General features: G+C 43.6%; 8 protein-coding genes across 8 annotated transcripts; 3 read left to right on the plus strand and 5 right to left on the minus strand.

The window, feature by feature from the left end:
- Nucleotides 1-806: 806 nt before the first annotated feature.
- O0I10_000199 (uncharacterized protein) lies at nt 807-3,371 on the plus strand (the record flags this gene model as incomplete). The annotated part of the gene is made up of 7 exons (XM_058480313.1): nt 807-952; nt 1,146-1,440; nt 1,507-1,890; nt 1,952-2,552; nt 2,612-2,931; nt 3,004-3,226; nt 3,283-3,371. 7 exons carry the CDS (start codon nt 807-809, stop codon nt 3,369-3,371), a joined length of 2,058 nt encoding a protein of 685 aa, XP_058348836.1.
- Nucleotides 3,372-3,633: 262 nt separating this feature from the next.
- O0I10_000200 (uncharacterized protein) lies at nt 3,634-4,852 on the minus strand (the record flags this gene model as incomplete). The annotated part of the gene is made up of 7 exons (XM_058480314.1): nt 3,634-3,708; nt 3,786-4,069; nt 4,162-4,372; nt 4,436-4,445; nt 4,514-4,610; nt 4,673-4,708; nt 4,768-4,852. 7 exons carry the CDS (start codon nt 4,850-4,852, stop codon nt 3,634-3,636), a joined length of 798 nt encoding a protein of 265 aa, XP_058348837.1.
- Nucleotides 4,853-6,768: 1,916 nt separating this feature from the next.
- Nucleotides 6,769-8,078, plus strand: O0I10_000201 (uncharacterized protein; the record flags this gene model as incomplete). The annotated part of the gene is made up of 5 exons (XM_058480315.1): nt 6,769-6,779; nt 7,053-7,321; nt 7,382-7,461; nt 7,538-7,616; nt 7,681-8,078. The coding sequence occupies 5 exons, from the start codon at nt 6,769-6,771 to the stop codon at nt 8,076-8,078; spliced, it is 837 nt and encodes a 278-aa protein (XP_058348838.1).
- Nucleotides 8,079-8,213: 135 nt separating this feature from the next.
- On the minus strand, nt 8,214-8,729 carry O0I10_000202 (uncharacterized protein; the record flags this gene model as incomplete). The annotated part of the gene is made up of 4 exons (XM_058480316.1): nt 8,214-8,264; nt 8,323-8,456; nt 8,533-8,599; nt 8,655-8,729. The coding sequence occupies 4 exons, from the start codon at nt 8,727-8,729 to the stop codon at nt 8,214-8,216; spliced, it is 327 nt and encodes a 108-aa protein (XP_058348839.1).
- Nucleotides 8,730-8,844: 115 nt separating this feature from the next.
- O0I10_000203 (uncharacterized protein) lies at nt 8,845-10,260 on the minus strand (the record flags this gene model as incomplete). Its single annotated transcript, XM_058480317.1, has 9 exons — nt 8,845-8,949; nt 9,006-9,029; nt 9,089-9,107; nt 9,184-9,236; nt 9,295-9,436; nt 9,504-9,603; nt 9,701-9,938; nt 9,999-10,118; nt 10,201-10,260. 9 exons carry the CDS (start codon nt 10,258-10,260, stop codon nt 8,845-8,847), a joined length of 861 nt encoding a protein of 286 aa, XP_058348840.1.
- Nucleotides 10,261-10,985: 725 nt separating this feature from the next.
- Nucleotides 10,986-12,612, minus strand: O0I10_000204 (uncharacterized protein; the record flags this gene model as incomplete). Its single annotated transcript, XM_058480318.1, has 2 exons — nt 10,986-12,164; nt 12,238-12,612. The coding sequence occupies 2 exons, from the start codon at nt 12,610-12,612 to the stop codon at nt 10,986-10,988; spliced, it is 1,554 nt and encodes a 517-aa protein (XP_058348841.1).
- Nucleotides 12,613-12,947: 335 nt separating this feature from the next.
- Nucleotides 12,948-15,689, minus strand: O0I10_000205 (uncharacterized protein; the record flags this gene model as incomplete). Its single annotated transcript, XM_058480319.1, has 8 exons — nt 12,948-13,046; nt 13,110-13,708; nt 13,771-14,441; nt 14,503-14,679; nt 14,732-15,223; nt 15,283-15,447; nt 15,512-15,600; nt 15,660-15,689. The coding sequence occupies 8 exons, from the start codon at nt 15,687-15,689 to the stop codon at nt 12,948-12,950; spliced, it is 2,322 nt and encodes a 773-aa protein (XP_058348842.1).
- Nucleotides 15,690-16,702: 1,013 nt separating this feature from the next.
- O0I10_000206 (uncharacterized protein) lies at nt 16,703-17,461 on the plus strand (the record flags this gene model as incomplete). Its single annotated transcript, XM_058480320.1, has 4 exons — nt 16,703-16,738; nt 16,819-16,865; nt 16,926-17,009; nt 17,086-17,461. The coding sequence occupies 4 exons, from the start codon at nt 16,703-16,705 to the stop codon at nt 17,459-17,461; spliced, it is 543 nt and encodes a 180-aa protein (XP_058348843.1).
- Nucleotides 17,462-17,667: the final 206 nt, after the last annotated feature.

Below are 17,667 nucleotides of genomic sequence, written 5' to 3' on the forward strand. Positions count from 1 at the left end.
AGACAGATTATCGGGCAAGGTGGAAAAGGACTAAAAAAAAGCTTGTTGTGGTAGGGTGAGCGTATAGCAACGCATATCCCTGTGAGATAAGGGGGTTAAGAAATCATCATATCGTACATCTGGCATGAAAATGCATGAATGAATCAAGGACGTATTGGGAAGCCAAAGTTGGGGATGAGAGAGAGAGGAAGGATAATATAGCACACAATTTCGCCTATGAAAAAAAGACCAAGCTCACAGCAACAACAAACATTACAACTTCAGACACGCTCTTTGAACCCCCGGCACCTTACTTAGGCTTACGTCATGGCCAATCAAATCTATGGGCGTGTGTGGACTCACAGTTTTGCTCTCCCCCACCTCTTTTTTTTCGTCGTGTTGGTCGAGTGCCCTTTTTTCTTACTCTTTCTTCGCCTCTCTCTCTCTTTTTTTTTTCTTCGGTATGTAAGCGCGGGAGTTCCATAAAAGGTTCAATGACCGATTTGACTTTTTTGACACTGACTCCTCACTTGAAGCTTTATACAAGTCTACAACCAAACCCATAAAACAACCGAAGGGAACTTAAACGGTAAGTCAACTTGCACCTTTTCGTGGAAGATATTCCTTCTTGGCGTCGTGACTATCTCCCCCAACCCAATCATTTTATCCTTCTTCCTTTCCCAACCCATACAACTTTCACCTTCTCTCCCATATCCATTGTACTCACCCACCTCACACTCACACACACTCCACTTCTGAAACTGACTATATTGACACACACGTCTTCCCATAAAAATTACCCGTTTCTTAAACCTCCTTTGTCCACCATGAATATTTTCTCACCCAAGACCAACATTGCAGAACAACCCACAACAACGATCGCTTCAACTATACTATATTCGCCCCATTCAATGGCAAACGAGATCGATCAACAACATCCCGCACCCGATCAACCCACGATCATGGATAACGAGTAAGCGTGTGTGGGTGGGAAAAAGAAAGAAAGTTGAGAGAAAAACGCGTGTATTCTATATTTTTGGTCGTGTGTGTGCGTGTGTGAGAATCAAAGTGTGGGCTACACGCGTTTTGGTGGGGGGTTGCATATATGACTTTGGGTGAACATGAGTATGTGTGTGATTGACATTGGTCTATGATGATTACATTAGACAAGAAAAGATAAGCGAAGAAACCATGGATACCTCGAGCCCTAAACGACCAAAGTTGGAACACACAATGGGTGAAACACCATCAGCATCAGCTACAACAACAACACCGACAACGACCGCGACACCACCCATTCATGATCAACAACAACAGCAACCTCCTATCGCGTCATCTTCTAGTCCCGTCAATGTAAAAAACGGCTTCCCTTCCAATTCCTCAGCTGCCGCTAGCCCTGCTGCCAGTAATACTGAACCCACCACTCCATCTTCACCACGCACCTCAAAAATCAGTAAAAAGGTATTGTATTGTATGGTAGCCTAGGAGACAAGGGGGGAAATGGCATAGGAATAATACTTTTTATAGTCAAGGACCTCTTCACCTACACCATCCATACCATCCAGCCGCCACACCAACATGACGCGAGATCAGATAAAATACAGCACAGCCATCATGCGCAATTTGAAAAAGCACAGAGACGCCACGCCCTTCCTTAATCCCGTCGACTATGTCAAATTGAACGTGCCTGATTATCCCAAAGTCATCAAACACCCAATGGATCTCAACACAGTCGATCGTAAATTATCCAGTGGAGAATACGAGAATGTGGAGGATTTCATTGCCGATGTGCGACTCGTCTTTAGCAATTGTTACAAGTTCAATGGTCCTGAAGCAATGATATCCATGCTTTGTCAAAATGTGGAATCAGCTTTTGAAAAGAGTTTGCGACAAATGCCATTATCAAGAGAGGTAAATGATTGAAAAGAAAAGGAAAAGAAAGAATGGAGGAAATTGACCATGGATCATATAGCCATTGTCACCACGTCCTAGTCCAATGTCTGAAAAAGATGATCATCCAAGGAAGAAGAGTGTGGGTGGCGGACGATCACGGTCACCAACACAAAGTTTGAGACGCATTTCTGAAGATGGTCGACCTAAACGCGAGATTCATCCACCCCCATCCAAAGACTACCCTGAACCTATGACCAAACGACGCAACCCACGCAAAAACGACGCACAAATGAAGTTCTGTGGACAAGTGCTACGTGAGCTTCGCAAGTCAAAATATAGAAACATCAATTATCCATTCCTTGCACCTGTGGACGTCGTTGCTCTCAACATTCCTGATTACCCTTCCATTGTGAAGCACCCCATGGATTTGTCAACTATTGAACGAAAGCTGAATGAAGGCGATTATCAGAACGCTGATGATTTTGAGACTGATATGCGACTCATGTTCAACAACTGCTACTTGTATAATCCACCAGTAACCCCCGTACACAAGATGGGTCAGGAATTGGAAAAGGTGTTTGATGAAAAATGGAAGCAAAAGCCACAACCACCACCACCAGAGCCAGAACGTATGGAGGACATTGAAGAGTTTTATGAGGAAGTTGAATCTGAAGAAGATGGTAAGCATTGGTACATGCACAAGAAGTGGAATGAGGGTATTGATTTTTTTCTTTATTAGACCGGGATCACAAAATTGCTGAATTGGAACGACATCTTGCCAGCATCACACAACAAATCTCATCCTTAAAGTCAAACAAAAAAAGGAAGACCGATCGAACAGCCAGCAAAGGTCGAGGTGCTCGTGGTGGTGCTGCTGCAAACAAAGAGCGAAAGGCACCAAGTGAAAAACGGCGACGAGTCACCAAACAAAAGGAGGAGCTGCCAGAATTCACTTTTGAACAAAAGAAGGATCTCAGTGAGCGTATCAATAGCTTGACGGGTGATCGGCTTAACACCGTGGTCAACATTATCCAAAGCTCTATGCCTAATTTGGATGGGGTAAGTGGATTGGATGGGATGGCATTTTTTTTTGGGGAACGTGTATGTTGATCCTTTTATCCTCCATCATAGCAAGGGCAAGAGGAAATCGTACTTGATATTGATTCATTGGATCGGCAAACATTACATCGCTTGCATGAATTCGTCACCGGCAAAAGTTTGATACCAAAGAAGCAATCCACATCCAAGAGAGCAAGGTTACACTACAATGAACAAGAGTCCAACCGTCAAATCAAGGAACTTGAAAAGACATTACAGAAATTCAAGAACTCTGAGGAAACTGACTACTATGATGGTAATTTGCATGAGAGAGAGAATCGCTATCATGATGTACTAAACATGTCTTAATAGCCCGGGGAGCCCAAAACTCATCAAGTGAAAGCGATTCTGAAAGTTCTTCTGGATCAGATTCGGATGACTCTGGAAGCAGCTCAGATTAGACCTTTGCATATTTCCATTATCTGATCTGCTATTGGCAATCTTTTTCCCCCTCTTCTCCCTTCATGTCATATTAGTTTGTTACCCCACTCCAGCAATCTGCTCGAATTGAAAGAAAAAAACTCACGCACATTCACACTCACACACATGCACCCAACACCTAACGAGACTGTTGATCGAATCTACGTGTATATTTTGGTAACAATGATGGATGATATACTTCATCTCTTGTCCATAGTAATATTATTCAAGTGATGTGTAAACTTAAAAGGTCTCATCATCGTATTCATCATGGTGACCACCGGGTATGTCGTCCTCTGGGGGTACTTCAAAGCCCTCCTAATTAAAAATAGAACACGCCCAGTGTCAATGATCGGAAATGGGTTCCGTATCCAAACAATGAAACCACCACCTACCTCAGTGCTGTAAAGAATCGTTTGAATATCCTTCATAATCGGCAACTCGACATGCTCCTCAGGGTGCTGTTCGGCAGCATCGAGCTCTTCTTGTACAAGAATCTCAATATCTCGCAACTTGCCAAAATAAAAGTCCCGTTCCTTTTCAAGGCCATCCACGGTCATCTTGAGTTCCGAGATTTGCTTGTTGAGCTCGATAATAACGGATTGGGAGTGGTTGTCCATAGCACCAGCGCTTGCGCTGTTGGCAGATACACGTCCTGTAGTACGACTTGTGCTACGAACTATTCGAAAAAACAAAGAAAGAATCCATACATGTTAATAACCCATGTGTCCATAACATTGATTCTTCCACGCCAGGCACATTTTTTCTTACCTCCTCCAGCAGCAGCCGTCCGTCGCACACCAGCAGATGCACCAGCGGCACGCATACCACCAGCTGATCGAGCGCCACCACCACCCTTACGACGACCAATAGCATCATAAGCACCACCAGCAAAATTTTGATCCCAATAACGCTTGATCCATTGCATGAATTCGAGATTGTCTTGGAACTTGCACTTCATCAACTTGTCTACAGGTACAACCTAATGACATCCATCAGCCTATGTACTACTTGTCACCTTTGTACATCAGTATAAATAGCGTACCTTGTCGATCCTAATAAACAACAACAATGGTATATGAGTACCTGTATGTATTTATAGACCCACCCATACGCTACTTACTTGTGCTTGTTGAACGTGTGTTGAAGCACCTTGTAGTTGCCAACGTATTCGTATTCGTGTTTGGTATCAAACTTGACCTTGCTCATATGGACATCGCCTGTCAATTGCCATTGCATGTCGGTACAAGTGCTATAGTCGAGATGTATTGTTTTCATTTACCATAGATGGAGTCCATAATCTGACAATAGGCGCCACCTAAGTTTACCCAGCTCGTGAATGAGTAACATGTCAAAGTGGATGAGAGACCTACTTACCAGTGCCGGCCTGTTCAACCTTGGTATAGTTCAATTGCAAGAGGTCATTCAACCAAGCAAGCAACTCAGTCCTTGATTCACCCATTGTTCGAAAGCGGGATAAACACTCGTAAAAAAAGAGAGAGAAAGAAAATGAAATCGAACCCCTCCCCAACCTCCTCTCTGTCTCTTTTGAGTGACGTTCCATGTGATGTGATGTGTGTGGGCTTCATAGGTGCTCATCCCCTTCACCTTAGAAAGATGTCATCCCACCACCACCCTCGCCCCTTATCCTTTATTGCCTTACCTTTACATACATTCATCCATTTGTATTATTATTACTGCTCGATATTAGTATAAACAAGATGCCGTTGCTGCATGCTAGAACATACAATAGAATCAAGTGGCGACATGTTAGATGAAACCGGGAAAGCATAATGCATATTTGAAACAAATGACCGCATGCAACCTTCCTCAGCAGCTTATACCCATTTTGAAATCGTTGCATAGCAACGTGACATAGAGTCGATCACTATGCTTGTTGTTGTCTTGGAAACATGCTTAAAATTGAGCTACCAAGAAGCACCGTAGTACATGCCTTCAGACTACATTCATCTACCATTATGGACGTCGTAGGTGCATGCAATAGCCAACAAGGCACGGCATTTGAGTAAACAGGTCCATCTTCTTCAAGACAATGATCCATGATAGTAATCAATGCCTATGCTTTATAGACCAATGTGCTATTACCCAAGGTAGATATTTATTACAATGTAGAGCACGCTGTGAGTTATGATACATCTTTAAGATTCAAGGAAGGAATGGATACGCAGCTATCATCAGTGATCACACAGCAAGTGTACCAGCAAGTCAATGTAGCTATTAGACTTGATATTGGGTGTTGTAGATGCTCATGTTCATGCGACATGTAAGATTGACGAGGAAACGGATAAATTTCATGTGATGTTGTCAGTGACAACCGATAGCTAATCGCCCAACATCATCGTAGTATAAAACAACGAGCCCTTTGCCATCCATCAGCACGCATTATGGTTGCAGGTACAAATAAATATGATGGTTTTGTGAATGCTTCTAGAACGAATGCTGTTTATGATATTGTTGATGATATTATGATGGAGCACTGATGGAATTAGGTGATCAGTGTAGCTTATTTGCTTCTAGCTCTCATCTTTTTTCTCTTGGCCTTGAGACGTCTTTGGCGTTTCTTGTGCCACTTTCCTCTCACTAAGGGTGCAAGATGATGATGGATAAGTTGTTTGTAACAGGGTCAGAGTGGATGGATGGATGGATGGATCACTCACTTTCTTTGGATTTGAAGGAACGGGTAGTGTTCTCCTTTGCCAGCTGCAGAGCGTCGTAGCCCAAGCCGAAAATCACATTACCCCGACTATCTCAGAAACTCACCAACACCATTTTTATCACTAGAGCAGTTTTTCAACGTCATGATATGGTCTAGCTGATAACGAGTATGCATTTATTCATAAACATGATGGAGTGAAAGGTGAAAAAAGGGAGCAAGGTTAATACCTGGCCGCCTAATATCATCCGTGATAAGGAAACCATGCATACAGGACATTGATGATACTCCTTTTCCACCAGCTATCACTTGGGAGATCCACTTCTACTACTTCAACCGCATAAGGACATTTGTAGATGATTAGTAAATGAAATGTATAAAGCGAAGTTATGGTAATAGTGATTGTATGGGAGAAAGCGTATATGTATGTGAGTGCACGCTTGATGACAATTCAAAAGGTTCTTATGCATCCCTATACACGAACATACGAGGCAGCTTTGATCACAACATTGATTCCAACTGCTGCTGTTATCATTGGTCAGATATATCAATATGGATGAGAACGGTGAGCCATATCAACTACCACATTGACAACCTCCTGCTAGTGATGCTATATGCTTGTATCTCCTCCACATGATTTGTCAATCGCTTTTAACGTCAATCCATATTACTACGCCTCAACAGCACTCAAAATCCTTCATTTTATGTCACCAACGTACATGCTTCAAGCCATCATCATCATCATCATCACAAGCTTTATGCTTTGTAGCAAGCACCTAAATCAGTGGACTGAGAGTGGGCCAATCATTACAGTGATTTGGATTTCCGTGACAAGCAAAATAAGGGCGGCGGGTATTTCGCTGTGCTTCCATTCTTCCTCCTCTCTCGCTCTCTCCACACGCACACACACACACCCATATACAGCCATGTAAGCAAGCACTTTATTCTTCCCATCAAGGTTGACTACATCGATTGACACCTATTTTAGGGCCTATAGATCACGATCGCGTTATTCACGATCTCCTTCACCACCACGTCGTCGTCGTCGTTCACCTTCTTACAGCCGTTCGCGTTCACCTTCTTATTCATCACGCTCACGTTCGCGTTCTCCTCGTCGATCATTGTCACCAGCGCTTACTCCCAAAAACACAGTTTTGGTCACCAATCTGACACGCAACGTTACAGCTGATCACGTCAAGGAGATTTTTGCACAGTTCGGCTCGGTTGTTAAGGTCGACTTTCCCGTGAACCATAGATGTAAGATACATGAATCCACCTGTGAGATCACCAAATACTTATTCATTATGCATGAAATAGTGAATACCAACACAGGACGTGCGTATGTTGAATATGAAAGCAAGGAAGATATGGACAAGGCAATCAGTTACATGAATGGGGTAAGATTGGGGGAAGGATTTGATACATCAAAGCTGTAGTCAAAAGGAAAAGAGAATATTGACTGGAAGGTATTAGGGACAATTGGATGGCAAACACTTGGATGTGGGCGTGGCACCAGCACATCGTTCTCCTTCTCCACCATCGCACCGTAGAGGTAAATCATCATGTGATGTATAGATATTCATGTATGTTGATATTGACATGTTGATATGATATAGGATATTCGCCTCCACCTCCATCCAGATATCGACGTGGTGGTGGTCGACCTTTACCATCAGGTCGTCGTGGTCGTGACCGATACCTTCCTAGCCGTGATCGTTACTCCATGTCACGTTCTCGTTCGCCTATTCGCCGTGGTCGTCGTTATTCCTCTTACTCACGCAGCCGATCGAGAAGCTATTCACCTCGTGGCCGCAGCTATTCACGTAGTCGAAGCTATTCTCGCAGACGTAGCTATTCACGTAGCTTATCCAGTGGAAGAAGTTATTCACCCCGCCGTCGTTATTCGAGAAGCCGAAGCTATGATAGCCGAGATTATTCATCGCGTAGCAAGAGCCGAAGCATCTCACCTCCTCCTCGTGGTCGAAGCCGTAGAAGTATCTCACCAAGACGTTGATAGTCATATGGCAATGTATACGAAGCGAGAGATGAAATAGTATTACGCATATATATAAAAAAGGCAGATGGAAAAAAAGAACAAGTATAGATGATGTTTTTATGTATGTGTATGATGCAACAGGGTACGTGTATTTCAATTGAAATAGGTCGACAATCGTTCTACCACTTGAGTCATTGAAGGTCGCTAAAGACAATAATGAGGTCAACAATCGTAAAAAGAGGGAGGAATTCTCAAATCTTACCAAAGTTGAATCGCTTTGCCACATGTCAATAATCAACACAAGTAAATTCTTTGGATAATAATTGATGAGACGATCGAGAGGAGGTCGCCAATCTTCATCTCTCACTTTGATGTACAATGCATGTTCGGAAAGATCTATGAAAAAGGTGAATGCATCTTGTCAGATGCCAAGCTGACAATGGATTTTATAGTATGCGTGTATGTGGGTTACCTTGATATGGATAGCCGTACTCATTCCATGTCAGGATTTCCCAAAAGATGAGACCACATGCATAGACCTGGCCACATAAAATGATCAGCTGCCTTTCCCAATTCCTCCTTTCGCTTTCTTACATCAACTTTCTCCGTATAGCTTGGATTCTTTGTCCAAAATTCGGGTGCTGTGATGATGATTTGATTAATAAGCATAGCGAGCACTTGTCATGTGTCAAGCAATACCTTGCCTAGAGAAAGAGAACAATGAACACATGAGCACATTGTTGGTTCGTATACACACACACACAGAGCCATTCTCACACCCTTATTACCAATTCGGAGTCCCGCACTGCGTATGCATAAGCGCATTGGATTTAGGTCGGATACGTGCAAGACCAAAATCATTGACCTTGGCTCGATCATCCCTCGAAATCTTGGAATAAAGTAAATTAGCCTTCCAATCTTCATGATATCATCCAAACACGTTACCAAGATATTCATTGACTTGAGATCCTACATACAAGGCCTTCTTTAGTACCTGAGCTAACACATGCATACATGATTCAACTTACCCTATGGATGATGGATGGCCTGTATATTGACAAGGAGACAAAGAAATGTGCATGAGAAGAACATGTGACGAAACAATGATTTTCTCCTTTGTTACCTTCTTTGATGGAGATAGGAAACCCCCAAGGCAATGTCATACATGTAGCTGACCTAAACATTTGGGGGTGATGAGTAAAAGGGAAAAAGTTGTTTGACACTGGAATGGTACCTGTTGTGCAAAGCTCGGCTTTTTGTATTTTCGGATCACGTCAAACAGGTCACCTTTTTCGCACATTTCAGTGATGATGCACAGATGTTGTGGGTTGGTGCATACGCCAATGAAACGGATCACGTTCTCATGACGGAGTTGCCTATACATGACACCTTTTGTTTATACATGTGGCACCTTTTTGTTACCCATGCCACCACCTTACTTACTTGAGCACATTAATCTCATGCTTGATTTCTTGCAGATCCACCTCGTTGAATTGAGTCAATCGTAACTCGCCAATAGCTACAGGCTCGCCCTTGTACATGCCTACAAATGTTATTCTCAGCATGGTTGTACACACACACACGCACACACACACACAATGGAACGTGCCCTTTCTCTCTTTCCCTTCCCCTTTTTTTACCTGCATAACAATCCTTGAAGCCACCGCACCCTAATCTTCTTCCAAATCGTAATTCTTCATAAGGAATATCTAATCCAGGGCTGCCATCCAAAAACAAAGCTGAAAATTCACGCGAGTTGAGCTCGAGTCGTTGTTGCTCGAGGCGTTGTTGTTCGGCTGTTGCGGAAGAAAAAGGATAATCATCATCATCAAAGAGCTGCGGTGTTGAAGGCGCAGGCACAGGTCGCGTGTCTTCTTTCTATGTACACAAAGCATTGTTAGAGATGCAGGTCTCAACTCATGGATCTTTTTTTCTTACCCAATGCAATAGATCATCAATCAACTCAGCTTTGCTGCCAGTTGTACGCAATCCACGATCTTGACAAAACTCCACCAAGTCAGCAAGGGCCATCTTGTCCAAGAACGGCCGGTCGATCGACTGCATGTGGTAATAAAAAGATAAGATTCTCGGGCTAATCTATACGAAGGGGAAAAAAGCGGAGTCTATTTGGGCAGCTTACTTCCAAGGATGGATCGATATGACGCTGTGTGGTCTTGAAAAACAGCGGTTGTTGGAACATGATAGCGAACGTAAGGAAAAGAGAAGAAGAAAAAGAGAGAGAGAGAATGAGTGAGTGGATAAAGAAGAAGAAAAAAAGACAAAAAGGAAAGCCCACAAAAGAAAGTTTGTACCTCTTGACCCAACGATTCTTGTCATGTGAGCCGCCACTTCAAGCCGTTGATGATTATACTGCTACTACCACATTCTTAACCCTTTCTCATCGTTCACATGTTATGGTGCCGCCACTACGTAGCGCCGCATGGATGGCGTGTGAATTGTATGTGCTTGTGCGTGCGCGTGTATGTGTGTGTATTGTGTATATGGGTCGTCATGGCAACCCCGTAACTAAGGCGTACCTGATGGGATCTAGAATGCAAATCACGGGGAGATCCGAGTGATACAGTAGAAATACAAAGGTGGAAATGAGTCCGTGCACATGGTAATTGGATAGAATGAAAGACTTGCGTGTATTTGAAAATGAGATAAACTATATAAGCTAATGGAGATGATATGTGTGTGTGTGTGTGTGCGTTGCATGTAAGGATGCTAAGTAGGGGGGGTTTGTGGGGGAAGAGTGCAAGAAGCTAGTATAAGGCCATCCAGGACCGAAAAGAAAAAAAAGATATGAGAGCATGCGAGAAACAATTACAATAAGGCTGTTTTTGATACATGGCGAGAGAGGTAGTTGCAAAATGTGGGTGGATGAGATGTAGGGAATGGTGGAGAGAGTATATAATATGTACATCACATGGGAGAGTCGATGTCGCTGGGCTTGGATTGCTTATTAGGCTTGGTGAATAAAGGATTCTTGCTAAAGGACAAACGAATACCACCCTTAACCGAGTTGCTGAGATTGTAGCCTTGCAATTCGTTCATGGCTTGAGTAGCAAAAGTGACATCCTCAAATTCAACAAAGCACATGGGTCCTTGCTGGTTCTTGTTGCGAAAAAGCAATCGCTTGAAATTTGTACACTTTGAAAAGAGTTGGCGTAATTCATCCTCACTTGTGGAAGGTGGAAGATTGCCGACGTAAAGCGTATTGCATGGTGGGTTTTGATCAGCAGGATTAGGGCGATAACTAGGAGATGACAGGCTGGGAGTACGAAGATCGTTGCTGTTACTATTGTGCAAAGACAATGAACCCATGCGTGAACCAAGAATCGAATCAGCAGCAGCCGCAGCATGATTACTGTCAAAATAAGATGTACTGATGCTATTTGCACGATCCGCTGGTGATGATTTACTCAAATAGCCGAATGGATCATTATCCATCATAGGATCATGTTGTTGTAGTGATGATTGTTGTTGTTGTTGCTGTTGTTGATGTTGTTGTGGTATTTGATGTTGCATCAATGGATGAATGCTGCCGACTCGTGGACGAGAATAAAGACTGAATGCACGTGGAGGAGAAACAATTTCAGTGCTTCGAGTATCAAACGATTGAGAGCGCAGTGACAAATAAGCGTCATTGAATGCTGGGGTTGTTGGCGTGGAGACCAATGGGTGATCATTAAAAGGGTCGCTTTTGTAATCTGCTGGTGATAATAAGTCGCTTGGTAAAGGTGAGAATGCATCGTATACGCTTGGAGGTGCTCCACCATGATGTAAGCTCATTTTACGAGTCAACATGCTAAGCGGAGATGGTCCTGTAGGCTCCGCAGGTACGGCTGCTGATACCGGGTGATGTTGTTGTTGATGCGCTGCTGCTGCTACCGCTGCTGCTGCTGCTGCTGCCATTGCAGTAGCTGATCCACCTGAATGGGGTGCACTCGTAGGTACAATAGAACCTCGTTTGATGTGTAAATTCTTCTTGGCCATCTCGGCTTTAAGGACAGCTCCCTTTTCAGTGTCGATTTTTTTGCCGCTGAGTACCTCCACAGCCTCAAGTGCTTCAAGCCGAGTCCGAAACCTAGCAAATCCAATCTGATACAAGCATTTCACATCAGGAACAAGACATCATATCATCTTATTTCCCCCATTTCCTAAACTAACTTACCATTTGCTTCTTAGCTCCATTAGCTCCATTGCTATTGCTTCCAGTTGTATCATCATCTTGATCCTTGCAGTGCCATTTTAATGATGCAGCTTCAAAACCCGGTGAAAAGGTAAACATGTTTTGAAACTCTCGCTCAAGCATATCATCCGGGAAACCAACAACAAAGATGGTGGTGACATCTTCGGCATTCGTACTACCATTGCTGCTAGTATTGGTGGTCATTTGTTGAGAGGCCGGAGGTGAACAACTGCTGGGTGGAGGTGGAGGGAAAAAAGCAGATGTTGCAGGGGATGCTGAGAGAGGATGGACAATGCGAAAGTCTGCTGATGAGGCCGAGAAGCCTGAATTGCCAATGAGAGATGATTCAGTTGCCATGTGATGGTCAAATAAAAAAGGAGAGGTGGGTTTCAAAAGGGTAAAAAAAAGGTTATATTCTCGAGGGAAAAAAAGAGAGAGAGAGAATGAGAGAGAGTGTGTGTTTCTCAAACAAGAAGGCAGTAGAGTAGCGGTAATACTAATTTTCGCAGACAGAAACTATCGTCTTAAACCATATGCGAAAAATATGGCGGGAATTCTTGTGGGGGGAGAGGAGAGTAGGAGGATGGAACAAGTTGATACACACACAAGGTCGTTTTTATTCAACAATGGCCAACCGTTGTAATTCGGAGACAATCGATAAAAGCTTAAATGACACATCGTGTTCCCTTGCCTTATTCTGGTTCCTGCTGACGTCGCTTCTTGCCTTCACTACCCACTCTTTCTTGCTTTTTGGATATCGTCTTGGAAAGTCCTTTATGTTTGTGCGGATCCTATTACAAAAATGGTTTCAATATCGTTGCACACACACATCCCATCCGCCACCTGATTTTTACCTTTCGGCTCATCAGTGTCCGATTGCGAACACCTTCTCCACCTTCCCAGAACGATCCTTTTTGATGACTCTTTTCAAATTCATATCCACACTTGATACATGTTGGCTTGATGGGTTGTTCTTTGGAACATTGGCCACACACGTGGCGCTGTGCTAATTCACTCGTATGCTCTTCCTTTAGATCGTGGCACACATCACATGGATAAAGTTTGTTGCAACATCCAAAACGGAACCATCGTCGTGACTTGCGATAATGCGAACATGCGCCTCGTTCAGGCAAAGGTTCTCCAACAACCAATCGTTCCTTGTCCAACTTTTTCTTCTTTTTCAACGCCATCGTTTGATAGGCAGCATTGCTGGGTCGAATCCCTCCACCTTCTCTAGGCCCGACACTGACCCACTCGACAATACCCGCGAAAATGGATGTCCTTGCATGACACGTTCGACAATTGAATAGATGGGGTAACGCGCGAACAGGACCTGGGAAATCTTGCATGCATTTGGCACAATTGCCCATATACAACTTGGGTGCCACATCATATACCTTGCAGCCACCTAATTGTAGTAACCCCGCCACGTTGGAATTTTCATGCATCAATTCTACAAAAGAGCACCTTGTCAATAACCTTTGTTGTTTCACATGACCCATCCCCTTATTTTACCTGGAGTAAATCGGACACCCAAGGGAAAAGAACAAGTAGAACATTGGACCCATCGTTCGTATTTCTTGTTTGTTGCTTCATCATTGCTCCCTGATGCAGAAAGGATATCCGGTAGAGTCATGTCGGCAAATGTTGTATAGCGATGGCATCGAATACAGTCAACTAGGACATCAACGGATGTGATTCGGATCAAGGTGCAATTCTCAAAGCGAGGTTCAGATAATCTAACTTCGATGCCTTTTCGAACAGCAGGTTGTTGTTGCTCCATGTTGGGTTGTGCTTCTGCTGCTGATGCTGATGATGATGCCTCTCCATCAGGTTGCTGTGTCCCTTCATTCACCATAGGCTTTGTAACACCATCGCCATCACCATTATGACTTGTTGCTGATGTAAACTTTTCAATATCATCCCACGTGACGCCTGGGGGTAACAAGGCTTCAGGGTCATCGACCACCACCACATTGCTTTCAACCTTGTTCTTGGAAAAAACCTCTCCTTCATGTGTTTCAGTCTCAGTGGGCTTATTGGCTTCGGTGTCAGCAACATATTGCCAAGGACGCTCTCGTGGATTCTTGAGAATACGCTCTAGATGTCGGTTCAACCAATTGAGATTCTGGAAAAGCGTATGCTTGGCACCCTCCACATGTTCAGCAAATGCATACGAGATGTCCCTATACACAATAATCGTTAATCCCAAGGTCTAAAAACACCCTTCGCTTATGTATTATTTACCTCGCTTCATCCATACTGAGAGCCTTGTTCTCCACTTCAATTGTACTGGGCAATAATGGGTATTGTGCTGGTACATGGTACTTGATCTTGAGCTCATTTCCTAGCGTGTCCTTGAAAGCAAAGGTGGGATCCGTCAAATTCATCATCAGCGAAATCACCGTTTCCACATTATCGGATCTATCACATTGGTTGATATCACATGATACAGGTGGATGAAGAAACAACATACCTGATAACCCTGTAAGTGGTGCCAAATCTTGTCTCCAATTGTCGTAATTCTTGATCCTTTTTAGCTGCTGCCGTCTTTAGCTGGGTTGATGTAAAGAATGGAGTGGCTCGTGCGTCAAGCTTATTTGCTGATGATGCTGAAGGGGTATCTTTGATTGAAGTGGTCGTAGTAGTAGTAGTAGGAGGAGGAGTGATAGCATTGGATGATGATGATGACGATGATGACGATGATGGTTTTGCATCTTGTGGTGGTTTGGATGAAGATGGTTTTGGTGAAGAAACGGATGCAATAAAGTCATCAGGCAATGCTGGTGCTGCCAATGGTTCGGATGCTGATGCTGATGATGATGATGGCTTTGAAGATACAAAACGTACGGTGGCAGCTGCTTCTTGTTGAAGTAACGATTCGAGGTTGCGATCCAACCAGTTCATCTGTCGCACGAGCGTCGTTTTCAATTGACGTACATAGTTCTCGTATCCTCGTTCAATGTTGCTATTCATGATATGAGTCGTCTTGCATTACATACACCACATCCCAATACACCAGCTTACAATGCAAATCCTTTGGGGATACTGCTCAATACTGTCAAGGTACAATGCTTTGTGGGATAATCATCAGGCACCTTAAGCTGAAGCAATAGCGACTCGAGCTCATAAGGAAAGTCTGGATCGCTCGGTTGAATGGCCAATCGCACAATGGTGCACCCTTCGGTATTGCTAAAGGAATCGGATACAGTATTAGCTGCAAGTAGTTCAAGAAGAAGACCACATGTAGACGCACCTCACAATGCGAAATGAAGATCGATAACGTCGCTCCAGTTGTTTAAGCTCTGTTTCTCTCACGGTGGCAGGGTCAATGCTGCTCGTTGGCTGAATGACATTGTGTATTTAATAAACGTTGACTTGGAAGTCGAGGACGTCTCATTTACCTTTGCTACCGGCTTTCGTATGTTGACCATGGTTGTGAAGTGTTAATTAAACCTCCAGTCAAATGCGACAAGCAGCTGATTTTATAATGACAGCGGGCCATTGCTGCGCCTCTATGCTGCGGCGCACATGTAGCTAATCTACTGTGCCACCCTTCTCAGGCTGAAAGTGCCTCTTTATTATAGTTCACTTGTAATCGAATGCTATGATACCATGGGTAGATTGCTATTTCAATAAACAATGTGTGATCATAACGCACCTGTAACATGCACAAGCTACCATTCTACTACATCATGTCTTCAACTTTTATGGCCATAGGCACGTAACCATGCAACGTTATTCTCGTGTTCGTTGGAAACAATGTCTCATTTTAGCCTCTTAAGTCATGACAAAGGGAACTCCCAAACGGATGCTGCTGCTGGTGAGCACCCACTTTGACGATATCATCGCTTGTAATACTTGATGCCACCGGTCGCAAGTGACAATTTTCTCTTCACTCGCTAGAATCCATTGACAGGGTTGATGTCTAAACCTTTTGACCTTAAAAAATGGCCATGCTAATGAAAGGATGATGGCCACTGCACCTAATAGTACGTTCCTGCAGCCAAGTTGGGGACGACTTGTCACAACAAAAGTGCCCATGATCAAGGATCCACTCATCATTTCACACTGCTATCTATCGCATCTGGTTATCCATATCAAACGTTTATCTGATAAAGGGATCAAGGCTTCTATCGACATACTAGGATGACTACTACTATAATAAAGAAGCTACAATACACGATGCTCTTTGACGCATGAACAGCATATGATTAGGAGAGGTGTGTAAGTAAGTCCCTATCCATAATTTGAACATGAGGTATACCTAACCCTTGTTAATGATCGATACGTCTTGGATCACGGACATCGCGTATGTTTCACCAACATCCATGGGCGTGTGTGTGTGTGTGTGTGTGTGATGTGTTTCTGTTCCCGACCCAAGTGTGTGGTGTGGTGCATTTTCTTCTATATCTCCTCTCCTTTTCAAGTATACTGGAAATCTCCCATGGGCTGTTGTGGAAGTAAAGAAGAGCGAGACGACGTTAGTATCTACTCCAATCGACTTACGAGAACAATACCACCCGGGAAATAAAAACTAACGATTGGGCATTTGACTTGCAGGATGTCCACGCACCTCTACTCAATGACGACGATTTGCCCATTGAAAGGTGGGTCGTGTTGCTAAGCGTTTCCTTCGGGCAGTTTACGACTAACATTGACTACAACAGACACACAAGCTATCAAGCCATTGAGACCATTGATGTAAAGAAGGAGCAGGAGTTTTGGAACGCAGTATTGGAACGCACGACACGGTAACGATAGGGTGGATACAAGGAGAGCACATGACAACTGTTTATTGATACTTTATACATTGGATGATGGGAATAGGAATCTGATAGATATATCGAGCACGAATGCTGATCCGTTACAAAGTCAAGATGTACAAGAACGACAAGACAAGTATCAGGATATCCTTGCTCAGTTGCCAAACAAGACTTCCGACACGACGAGTATCCACAATGAAAATGGTGGTGGTGGTGGTGGTGCCATGACCCATGATGCAAAACCCTTGTCAGCATCCGGTGACGATCCACTGGCTATCTTCGACCACATCCATCCTTCATCAGCACCCATACCACAAGAGGAGCTTTATGACATGATGAACAAGATCAACGATGCTTTGCAGGATATCCGTATCGAACCTGTTGGAGAAATGGTTGTCCATCTCAAGATGTTAAATGACCCTGAAGCTATTCAATTCTGATGATTCCCCGATTCCTCTCCTTTTCCTTCCCATTTATTACTCATTCATATCCACCTCCCAAAAAAAGTCGATCCTATATTCATTGTACCATAACAACGCCCCCCCCACCATCACCTCATACTGTTATATGCCGCCATCATCACCATCACGCTCAAAAGATATATAAAAATGTCTCGCTTTTTCTTCCTCTACTATCACCATCAGAG

The sequence above is a fragment of the Lichtheimia ornata genome, assembly GCF_029851405.1.
Source record: "Lichtheimia ornata isolate CBS 291.66 chromosome Unknown scaffold00001, whole genome shotgun sequence".
In the NCBI taxonomy this organism is placed as follows: Eukaryota; Fungi; Mucoromycota; class Mucoromycetes; order Mucorales; family Lichtheimiaceae; genus Lichtheimia; species Lichtheimia ornata.